Source organism: Parasteatoda tepidariorum, chromosome 12 (assembly GCF_982258835.1).
Source record: "Parasteatoda tepidariorum strain Cologne lab strain chromosome 12, Ptep-v5.0, whole genome shotgun sequence".
In the NCBI taxonomy this organism is placed as follows: domain Eukaryota; kingdom Metazoa; phylum Arthropoda; class Arachnida; order Araneae; family Theridiidae; genus Parasteatoda; species Parasteatoda tepidariorum.
In genome coordinates, this window is record NC_141766.1 from 33,977,271 (window position 1) to 33,990,208 (window position 12,938).

Here is a 12,938-nt window from a genome sequence, read left to right on the forward strand (position 1 = left end):
TATATGCGTATATTTTAAAGTAGTTTTAAATTGATACACAACCATTTTTATTGTTATTATATATATATAGGGTTCATGATTTTTCTGATTTTTTAAAAAAAAAAAAAAATCAAAAAATTCAGATTTTTTAAATTTTTTATTCAAATACACTGTAAGTACAAAATTAAATTAAATTAATATTAAAATTATATTATAACAATATTTTAGAAGCTCTAACTTACTAACATAATTTTTCATTATAATACATAGCTTTGAATGCATAGCAACCATTTTGAAACAAATGCATGATTGAAATTTCAAGACTAGATGAAATAGAGAATTTAAAGAATACAACTATTAAAACAAAGTTTCAATAAAGACAGATAGTGTTTATAAATGTAGTCATTCATCAAAAAATAAATAAATATTTAATCTATATATTTTTATATTAAAATATTCATTTTTTATCCTATATCAAAACAGATAAGTTAAACTAAAAAAAAATTTAAAAAAATCTATGTACTCATCGGAATGTTTTTTTCACAAAATAAATATTAATAGAAAACCTGATCAAGATACTGTAAGATACTGTCAAACCTGTCAAAGATACTGTAAACATATTAATGAGAAAACAAAATACCAGTTTCCAGTTAATAACCCTACTGCTTCAAATAGACTTTGAAAAAGTTTGAAAGGGAAGAATGACACTATATCAGGAAAAAAATATCTGAATTCATCAGCATTTTTTTTCTATTTTTGGCATATTAGGGTAATTTCTTTTTAATATAACCTCAAGCTTTAGAAATATACATTTTCCACCAATGGAATTATAATGTAGATTTTAATTCCATGCTTTTTCAATCAAAAGGTAGAATTTCAATTAACATTATTTGCATTTAAAAAAAAAATCATGTTTATTAATTACTTTCTACAGCTATGCAAGTCTATATTAAGACAGCATTAAATGTTTACTTAAATCTGTACTTTCAATCTTAAGAATCAAAAGATTTTTAAAAATGTAATTTCAAATGTGTTGAAATTTAACACACACCAAGAAAGAAAGTAATTTTGTTGACTAAAATTAATTAATCCAGCAATTTATTTAAAATAAATTTTAAAACTAAGAAAAGAAAAGAAAAGTATCAATAATTTAAAATACTGTTTTTTAACTTTCAAAATCAATATATATAAAAAAACAAATCAGTTGATTTAAATCAAGCTGATTAAAATCAACAAATATTGTTACATCAAAATTAAGAATTACCTATTAAATTAAAAGATCTCAGATTTTTTAAACTTATTTGCACAAATTAAGTTACCAACTGCAAATCCCTAAGGTTAATTACAGGAAACTTAATCATTTTGTTCAGTTACCAGTGCAGTCACTAGCGTTTTTTTTAAATTACAATTTAATTTTTGGTTACTATAAAAACTTGTCAAATTTTTTTTGTGCCAAAAGATTATTTAATAACAATGCAAAAGTTATTACTAATAATACAAAGTTTTACAATTTTGTAGCATATTAATAATTTTAACTTTATATGCTGACTAGAAATCTGAATATAAAAAAAAACTTGGATCTTCTTGATTTAAATTAGATTTTTATTTAATTTGATGCTTAGCAACTTTTTACTAATTATTTAACTTTAGTAACTTTTTTTAAATATTTAAATTTTTTTGAGACATAAAGCATGTAATTGAAATAGAGTAAATTTTTAAATATTACTTAAAATATTTAGAAATAATATTTTTTCCAAACATGCATATAGTAAAACAATACAAATATCACATAATAATATTAACTAACCTGGTAATACCAATTATTGTTAAATTTATGAGAATACATACACATTTAATGGTTTATTATTAATCACAATCTAAGAAATTAAAAAAGAAAAAATAATCACAAAATTAGCTACATTAAACAACTAGAAAATATATCTTGCACAAGAAAATAGAATGAAAGAAAGTTACACATGCTTTTGTAATAGTATTTATTAAAAGCAATAAAAACAAAAATTTTTATTTTTCAGAGACTACAATTCATTCCACATTATCTAAGATTAAGGCATGAACTTTATACATAAAAATAATAATTTTCTGGCTTCTTCATTTTAAAGTTAAATTAAATGTTTTTTTTTTTTTGGTGGGCTATTATTTTACATAAATGATACATAGGTTTAAGTTGCATTATACTTTACTCAAAAATGATAACTAGTAACATGTTAAGCAAATATATATATATAAATCAGTAATTTTTTAAAAAGAATCCCACCAATCCTTAAATTTACTTTTATAATAAGTTTCATATAAAACTTATTTACTGTTTAAATATCATGAAATGCTGTGCATGGTTAAGTGAAGCAAAATCTTATACAAAAGTCTAATTAGACTATTTTTTTTTACATAAATTCTTTTATCGTCTTATAGAGAAAGTTTTATAAATGGAAAAATGGATATTACTTGGGCCTAACTGAATATTTAGTGACATAGGCAGGGTTCATACAGAGATCAGAAGAAGAAATCTAAGGAGTATCCAAGGAGTCCAAAATTTTAAGGACTTATCAAAAATTTTAAAACTTTGTGTAAAAGATAACTAGACAGTTTTTTTTTATAGTTAAAAAGCAGTTATTATAAGAAACTCACAAAAATGTATATTTTGCATATTTTTTTCTAGCCCTTTTGAAATAAATTTTGACTGGGCCCACTGGGTAAACCCTGATGCAAAGTAGCTTAATAACAAACAGAAAAAATTTTATTGAGATTAAATTTAGTTTCAAATTTATACAATAATCCTTAAAAAAAATATTAAATGAATCTATCAATTAAGTAGCTAAATTAAATAAATTTATTATAATGGTCAATAAAAGTGAAATCTTGAAAAACAATACTTTAAAAGGTGACTACCTTGAAAATACGAATTTCGATGAAATTTTTAAAAATACGACTTTTTGCTAATTTGAAATCTTATTTTTTGATTGGTTGTAAAATTTTGTAGCTACAATACTTGCATCCGGATTAAAATGAGACTAAATGTAAGATGAACTGCTAACACATGAGTGAATCGCATTTTCTCATACTTAATTTTTATTTACATAATATTCTATTAATTAATTTTATGCATAAATATAAATTGATCAATTATTTATTTACAAAAAAAATATGATTTAATATTAATAAGATTGTAAAAGTAGAAATATTTTCTTAGAATACTACATTTGGAATTTAAACTTAGGGAAACTTAGTTTGTCTCGAACTGCCTTTCTTCTCCCCCCCCCCCCCCGGGGAAGGGTTTATTCAATTAACAAAACAGTAATGAAGACAAACAAATTTGTGAAGGGTCCGTTTTTATGAAAAGATATTTTGTGAAGGGTCCGTTAACTGACCCAAATTTCTTCTAAACAGACCCTTGATAACTAAAAATATTTTTATCATTGGCTCTTGAAACTTAACATTTTTTTTATGACAACCTTGAACCCTTTGACGAAAAAAATTTTATTGAACAAATTTTTCATACTTTATTCATTATTTTGTATTAATTTAGCTCAAAATAAGAGAAAAATAATACATTTAGTATTTTAATAACTCACGGTCATGAAATACAACATGAAACACTGGAGTCTTTTTCAGTGATAAAGGTAAAATCTTCCAAACAGTCATTTGCAGTTATTTAGATCTAAGCAAAAAGTTATTCACCATTGAAATTATTTTAATTTGCAAAATCAATTATTTTGAATATGAATGAATATTTTTGAAATTTTTTTCAAACTACTTCGTTTGGAATATATTTTTTAGTATTAATATAATTCTGATAACCTAACAGTTTTTAGAAAATATTACTGTTTTTTTTTTATAATTAAAAACTACTTCTAAAGGTCTGGTTTCTTAGGACAAGCGCCTTATCTGGGCGTCAGCGGGACGTCAACGTCACGCTGACGCCAACAAAATACTGGTTTGTTAGCTCAAGGCCTGGTTTCTTAGAACTAACGCCTTATCTGGGCGTCAGCGGAAAGTCGACGTAGATCTGACGCCAAAAAAAATACTTTTTTGTTAGCTCAGCACGAGCAGTCGGTCCAACGCAGACATTATCTCTCATTGCGCATGCGTTAATAATGTAAACAAATATTTATTTTGAATTTGTATTGATTTTGTTATTGTCGACCAGTGTTTTAGAGAACAAATAATGACTTTGTCCAAGAAAAAACACATTATAGCTGAGCTAAATGAAGAGTGCTATGTTTAATGAAGAAGCTATGTTTAATGTCAAAATCAAAATCTTGGCTGATTTCAATGTGCTGTTGGATGTTGTCCGCCATTGCTTCTGTGGTTAACGTCACGTTGTAATCCAACTGCAGTTGAGTTGGACGGTAATTGTAGTTCAAGATGAGCGTACGATGACGTATACTATCAAACTCACAAATGGACCAATCAGAGGTTAGCGCTGATTTCCAGCTGACGGCGTCCTGTCTTAAGAAACCAGGCCTTAAGTAGAGCACAAGAAAAAAAATATAAAAAGGGACACCAATGTCCCATATGCATCCAAGGGTTAAAGATAGACTAAAATCTTTTTCATATATAATTTTTTTTCTTCAAAATGTTGATACAAGGCTAAATATAACTGTCACAACTTCTTGTTACTTAAATTTAAAGCTCAGCTGTCAGTCTATTTTTAAAACACACCAATTAAAGCATAGCATTGAGAAAAAAAATATCAATAGCCTCATAATTTGAAAGAAAAAATATTTAATGAAAATGATTACAGAAATAATTTTTTTATGCCGCAACACTTAAAAATCTACCTAAAGGAATTTAAAAAAAAAAGAAAAAGATATTACTCTTGAAGATTTTTCTTCTCTTAAGTTCTCTATTATCAAACAAAAGGGTAGGTAGGTACTTTATTTACGTCACACTAGAACTGCACAATGGGATATTGGCAGCTGTCTGGGAAACATCCTTGAGGGTGACCCGAAGACAAGCCATCACAATTTTGATCCTCTGCAGAGGTGATGGCTCCCCTGCTTTGTTAGCCCGATGACCTGCACACGAAGGTGAGCACTTTAAGGCAGAACAGTTTAACTAGGACCGATACTGTGCACCTTTGGTCCATATGCAGGCTAATCATAGTGGTCACCCACCTACTTACTGACCGCAGCCAGTGATACTCGACTTCGGTGTTCTCCAGTGAACAGTGTCTTTACGATCAGTCCACTGCGGGACTCAAACAAATGGGAAATGATTCCTTACTATTCATTAACAAGGTAGAAAAAACCTTCACTTTCATAATTTATTAAAAAAAAATTTTTTTTCAAAATTTTTTTTAATGTATATTTTTTTCTTTTCTATTGTAGTCTATACCTTCCAGTAGATCCTCTAATATGAATAATATTTTTTAACTAACTTTTAACAAACTTATCAATTAAAGCTTTAGTTCACGATGTAGAATTGTATAAAAATGTTTAGAATGAGTAAAATTTTGAAGAAATATGGGCAAAAATGTTAAGTAAAGAGTACCTACATAAATAAAAAAGCTAAGTAAAAATTTTGCACATTTTTAAGTTTGCAAACTCTTTTTGATAGCTTAATGCAGTATTAATATATGAATGAATATTTGTTTCTTTTTTAAATATATATGCTTCTTTATTTCCTTTTTATATTATGACTGTCATATCACTTTTTTATTGAAGAATTGTTTGCTATGAATTTTTTTATTTAATAAAAAAAAAACTTATCGATAACCTAATTTAAAAAGGTAATTTTTGCACTTAGCTCAAGATACAGAGTAGATTTGATATGTAATACTTAATGTAAATAAAAACTAACATTTAAAAACAAAATATAATTTTTAATTTATTGAATTTCCATGGGAATACAACTGCCTCCTCTATTCCCATTGTGGGCACTCAGAGACTAGTATTTAATATTCTATTTTTAGGCATACTTAATCGAACTAAAGACTTTTTCTAAGTCATAACAAAATTATCTAGGTTATATTTAAAAGAGGTATTATTTAAAGAGTAGGAAATTGAGTCATAGACCAGGGAAAAAAATTCCTTCTTAATTCAGACTTAGGTCAGGGAAAAAAATTCCTGTTACTTGTAGGTACTAGAAAAAAATTGTGACAGTGTATAGCGTTCCTGTGCCACAGGTGCAGGGTTCTATTCTACCTTCTGATAAAGAAAGACTGAATCCACCTTTCATAGTAGGTTGATAAAAAGAGTACCCCGCAAACTTGGGGTTTAAACAATAGGGGTTTCATGTTCAGCTGATTTCCTACACTGAACATCTGCTCCTGCAACCCCCCTTCCCCAAGATCAAGAAAGCTGGGATAGACACAGTAGACCTTGTTCCTCTATGGGCTGTCACACTGTTGTTCAGACAAATTGTATGTTTTTCTTAAAAAATTCCACAATATCAGGCACAAGTTTTTAAATTTATTCATTATGCATAAAAATTGATTAGTTTTATTTTAAAATGTGGATAATTTGAAATTTTATTCTTAGTTTTTTTTTTTTAAATGTATCTTAAATATAGCTGTATATAGTGCATGAAGATAATTACAGATGTGTGTAGTGCATGAAGATAATTACAGATGTATGTAATGCATGAAGATAAATACAGATTTATGTAGTGCTTGCAGATACATACAGATGTATGTAGTGCATGCAGATAAATACAAATGTATGCAATGTATGAAGATTTTATGAAATACTAAGAATAAATTTGAAGATTTTTGGTATTTGCATCAAGAAAGTCGCCGAATGTTGGCGACAACTGGGAAGAAACTAGAAAGAAAAAATCACAAAAGGGGACAAATTTGAAAGATATATATATAACCCGTAGCCACTGCCATACCATAGATTTCTTTCTCTCTCTTTTTAAAATTTTTTGCAAGTGCAAAAAAGTGCTTTGGTGATAGTAATCATTACTAAAAGGTGCGGACATGGAAGTATCTCTGAATAAGCAAGTAAATTAAGGAACTGGAAGAAGGAACAATAGCGGTGGGTATTAAGAATGGAATATAACAAAAGTGTGTTAGAAATTAACAAGCGCTCACTGAAAAAACTTTTAAAGCAATATTTTAAATAGTTTTTGAAAATTATTTTTAAAATTACAGAAAAATCAAAAAATAATCTACAATTGATTTTTCTAAAAAAAAAAAAAAAAACATTATATAAAATATCGACAGAATAAAACAAAGTTCCATTATTTTTGATGAACTAAACGATGCATTATGCTAAACCATATATTCTGGTGTGGTGTGGGACAAAGTAGGCAATGGCCCAAGACATCTAATCAATGACTAAACACACTCAAACTTTTCGTTCGTAACAAGTATATTATTATTTTTATTAGGAAATTAAATTTTTTATTAGGTAAATATTTGGCTTAAGCAAATATTTTTAACTATAAAATATGATTTCCAATCAAATTTAATAATAGGAGTTTAGGACATGACAATCTAAATAATTTTAAAACTTCTTTATGTTTAATTGGAAACAATGAATTTTTACAAAAGAATAATTTCTTCATACATTTAATAAAAATAAATTTGAAATATAGATTTCAATAAATATTAATATGGAACATGTTAACTTTTTTCCACCTCTTATTTAAAGGATGCTATACTGTGGGAGAAGCTCTTCAGGGCGAATTCTCTTCCAACTACATACGCAATTTAAATTATAAAAAAAATGAGTTCAAATAAACCTGCGAGTAAACAATGAAGTGTCAAGAGCGGAATTTTTTTTTTAAAAAGCATCAAAATGTAAACATATTACAAGAAGATTCTTCAGGATTAAACAGTGGGAATATAATTCTGTAATAATTTGGTTTCACTTCCATGCTTTGAAAACATTTTTTCAACATCTGAAACTACACAAGGTTTACCTGAACTCACTTTTTTCCAAAACTTTAAATCACTAAAGAAAGTGAAACAGAATTTGCTATGAAAAGTTTCTCCAGCATTATAGAACAATTAAGTATGAAGCAATAAAGTTTCAAGTGCTGAAATTTTTTCTTAAAAACATCAAAACGTAAACATATTACAAGAAGATTCTTCAGGATTAAGCAGTGGGAATATAATTCTGTAATAATTTATTTTCACTTCCATGCTTTGAAAAAATCTTTTCAACATTTGAAACTGCACAAGGTTTACCTGAACTCACTTTTAAATTACTAAAGAAAGTGAAAACAGAATTTGCTATGAAAAGTTTCTCCAGCATTATAGAACAATGAAGTATGAAGTAAACAATAAAGTTTCAAGTGCTGAAATTTTTTCTTAAAAATATTAAAACGTAAACATATTACAGGAAGATTCTTCAGGATTAAACAGTGGGAATATAATTCTGTAAAATTTTTTTTTCGCTTCCATGCTTTGAAAACATTTTTTCAACATTTGAAACTATACAAGGTTTACTGAACTCACTTTTCTCCAAACTTTAAATCACTAGAGAAAGTGAAACAGAATTTGCTATGAAAAGTTTCTCTTGCATAATAGCATCCTTTTAAAGATTTTTTGCTCTTTTCAAGGATTGCATAGGCGCACTTTACTTTTCAGTGGCCTCTACCCGAGGAATTTGCCAAAAGCACCCAGCCATCTCTACACACCAGTGTTTTAATCATCAAAATGTCACTTCCTGTCAATAAGGTTTTAGTCTTTAATTATAGGAGAGGATTAGTTGTATTATGTTATGCAAGACTCTTTGAATATGCATTATTATTACAAAAACCAATGAGTTTAGTCAAAAGTCTGTAAGCGATACTGAGGCTGTATGTACTAAATTTCTCAGAAACTAACTACTTTGTCCATTTGAACACAAAACCCATTATGTGATATAAATGACTGCATTCCCAGTGAAAAAATGCTTAACAGCTACAATAATGTAAATAAAAGATAATATTGCTAGTTTAAATAAATCTAGAGAGCTCAATAAAAAAGAAAATTCGGTTAATAAATCTGTTTTAAATATTCTACAGATTGTACTTTTGAAAAATTATGCAACGTTAAGAAATCTTTGGCTGCAAATTTAATTAATCATTAAAGAATAAGTAACAATAATCAATAATTTCTCAGAAAAATAGTAATCTATAGTAGTAATAATCAAATATAATAATAAACAAATACATTAATAATCAAACGTAGAATCTTCAATTCAAAATAGAAGATAATTTTATCAATGTATCTTAAAACAGAAGCTATTTTTACAGAATAAAAATTTTTTTTTGCGAAGATAATTTTAGAAATTCATTAGATAATTTATAAATTAACTTCAAATGAAGATTAATTTAAGAAATGCAAGAACACAAATGCATATTTACATACTTCTAACAGGAGGTGGCTCATCAATTTCATCGTCTTCGCTTAGAGCATCTTCATCTTCGCATGTTACAGCTGGAACAGATTCTTCACGATTATTACTTCGACCTTCATCTCTAAGCTTTGTAAAATAACTAACGGCATAGTCCACTAAATCCGCCGGTTTCTCCAATAAAACATTTACGGTAAAATCTAACAGCAAACTAGTCAGTTCTCTGGGTACTTCGAGACGAGGACGATTCATAATTACAAACAAAAATTACAGATCACAATAACGATGTAAATGAAGCACACAATCACCAAAATTATATTTAATCAAAGGTAACTAATTTCACTAAAGATTAACATGCCGGATTAATACTTTTCGACAGATCACTTAGGTACAGATGACATCAAACGAAAGAGAAACTTTCCGGTCTGCACACAGGAATCGGTTAGTCAAGAATTCCACAGTAGGTTAGGGCCGCCACCTGTGAGTTCGATTTTAAACTACTTTTCATGGCGTGTCATATAGCACAGAAAATTCAAAATTTCTCCAACCAGTTTTAGAAAACACATGTGAGGAGAGAGATATTAGAGTTTTTTTAGAAGCTTCACTACAGGAATTAATGATGATCTAGGGGTATAAATTTGGAGAACCAGAAAGCTGAAACAGTAGTCGTACTATATATTCATATACATATATATCTCTTTGTGCTCGTTAAATCTGTCGGTATTACTAAGTCCTCCAAGTTCCCATAACAAATCAATAGTTCTAGGGGTGCTGGACCGGAGATTGATCGTGCTCTGCTTCAGATCAAAATTACGATCTTTGGATGGATGGTGAGCGTATGTGTTCTCCCTGTAAAACGAGATGTGATGCATGGATGTTGTCTCCGGATCATCCTCACGGATGTTTCCCAGACCGTCACCAATAGCCCATTCTGCAGCTATAGTTCGACGTAAATAAAAGTACAGTACCGTACTGTATATAACTCTCCATATAGTATTCTATATAATTCTCTTTATAGGACCCTAATTTCGTGGTTGAGAATGGTAACCAGTTGTTCACATTATTCCCATTGAACGATTCTTATTCCAATAGAAACGTATACTTATTGGTTGGTACTACAAACGGATAGGTCTTTCAAGAATTTTAAATAGGCAGGTACGTGAAGTGACGTTAAACAGGGTCGGATTGGCCATAGACTCGGAATTGTGATCCCTCCCTGGGATTCAGCTACTATGGAGGACCCTCCATGAAGGTGAGGCCCTGGTACAAGGGTGTTTGTATTTTCAAGGGGCTTGCTCATAGATTTGAGTGACTCATTCCGCGCATCCTTTATTGCCACAGTATCGCAGTGGACGAATTCAAACAATCATCCATGCATACGTATATATTTGGTTGGAAACGATGAAAAAATTTCTGTTTTCTTTAAATAGAAAGAAAAATTGAATATTTTTATTACAGCTAGTAATTGGCTTCTTCACAAAACTAATACGAACTTCTAGATCAAAAGATATGTGTATCGTCTGCTATGAAAATTTAAAACCTTTTAGAATTCATTGAAAGATAATAATTTATCTGAAACTTAATAATTAATAAAATTGAGGCAACAAGTTAAGATACAAATTGTATTTAAATCATTTATCCCGTTTTGGTTGATTAGCCTAAAACTTAATATAAAAAGTCTTTCATATTTAATTAAAAGATTATTCGAAAAAAATGGAAGACAATTTAGAGAAATTTGTTATTTTTTTAAACGAAAATTGCAGTACCCGATATAAGTTATTTCTCCTTTATCGTTTACATCTCAAAGAACTTGAGCATTAAATAAAGATTATATACAATATTTAAGTTATAATTAAGTTTATAGCATGCTTATCTGACATAAAACTGTTTTAAAAATTGGGGAAAAAAATTAATTTATAAAAGGCACAAATCATATATTTAATCCATCACTCATATTCTTCTCAAATTGTTTAGAATTTCTTATAAGTTTCTTATAAGAAGAATATAGATATTTTTTTCTATTTTGCTCTGCTAGCTTTTAAGAGATGGTATATTAGGGTAAAAAAAATTGCAATCGATATATACTTGTCAGATGCGTATTATCAGAAAAAAGAAGTTAAGAGACAAATTTTTTCTAAGTTACTTATGGAAGTTCTGTTTACTAAGGACAAAATTAATGTGCTTGTTATATTGAGAATATTAAAATATTTTAAATATAGTGATTTGGTTATGTATTATCTAATGCTATAAAATATCAGGAAATTGTCTATTTTGATATTTTTACAGAGAATAATTCTATTTTTGAGAAATATATTTCAAATAATTGACCGAAAATTTTTTCGAATTCAGCTAGGGATTCAGTTAAGAACTTTTTGATTTTTTTTAAAAACTTTTCAGCTATTCCTTAACTTAGTTTTAAAGAAATCAAGACACCTAAATGAGTTTATTAATAATATATCATATTAATTTACAAATGAAAATGCACTCAGATTTTAACAACTAGAACATAAGTAATTTAACTCTTACTTTAAAAGGAATACTATTTTTCGATTTAGATGAACAAATTTAAAGCATGCATACAATAAATGAAACATTTTATTTTTTTCTTGTTGTAAGGAGATAAAAATTTCAGGATGATTTTGAAGTTGTAAGTTTCGCTATAATTGATAATTTTATCATCACATTTAATTAAATCATATTAAAGTTATTTTCGCGGTGTTTTCCTTTACTTTGAAGATCTAAGGTGATAATTACATTGCTTTTATCGATGTCAATAGATATAAATGGAATAAATCTCAATGAATAAAAGAGTTAAATAAGTGTTTCCATTTTATATGGTTTAGAAAATTATGCACTAAGACTTGAAAACTGACATGAAATTAGGAATTTATAAAATTATGAAAATTAACAGTTTGCAAAAATTTAATTACTGTTCTTAGTAAATATACTCTAAAGTGATAATTTCCTGGGGATAAAATACCAGGAAAAAAAAACAGAACAAATTACATTTTTAATGCTATTTTAAACCATACAGCTCAATAAATATTTCTATGTTATATGTTTTGAAAATTGTATATAAGTACACTGAAATACGATACATAATAACTATTGTCTCGTACGATTATGATATTTTGCTATAATTGATTCAGTATTCCATAGAGTATTGTATTTAGGCAAAACTTAATCCAACAATCAGGAATATCTGTTACAAACTTCTAACAGATTAAAAAAAAAAAAAAAAAATAAACATATTTTTTCATATGAGTACCGAGTTTTCGAAAAACAGTTTTAAATATATTTGAAATATTTTATGAAATACATCAGTAATATTCATTTCGAAAAAAATTCAATTATATCGTATTAAATAGAAAACTGGAACAATAATTTTAATTAACGCGTTTTAATATTTTGTATGAATTATTTAAACAATGGAGCACAAAATATGAATATCTTCAGAATGCTTCGTCGATTTTTCGCTAAGGATTATTATGGATGGTTATTTTGTCAAAGGATTATTATTTTCAAGCAAACTACTTGGTATTAAAAATTTATATCCAAATTACTCAAAATTTTGATTTATATCCATTGAAATAAAAGCTTTGAAGTTTAAATGATTTTTTTTTTTTTTTTTTTTGGTATGTAAAATTTTTT

The 12,938-nt window shown here is 27.6% G+C and overlaps 1 protein-coding gene across 1 annotated transcript in view; it reads right to left on the minus strand.

The window, feature by feature from the left end:
- The window catches only part of Pka-R2 (cAMP-dependent protein kinase type II regulatory subunit), a 47,589-nt gene extending 37,842 nt beyond the window's left edge, over positions 1-9,747 (minus strand). The window contains exon 1 of the mRNA XM_016051383.4: positions 9,302-9,747. Within this exon, the coding sequence (XP_015906869.1) occupies positions 9,302-9,539 (238 nt within the window). The 5' untranslated portion in view covers positions 9,540-9,747. The remainder of the gene's footprint in view (positions 1-9,301) is intronic.
- Between the last annotated feature and the right edge of the window lie 3,191 nt (positions 9,748-12,938).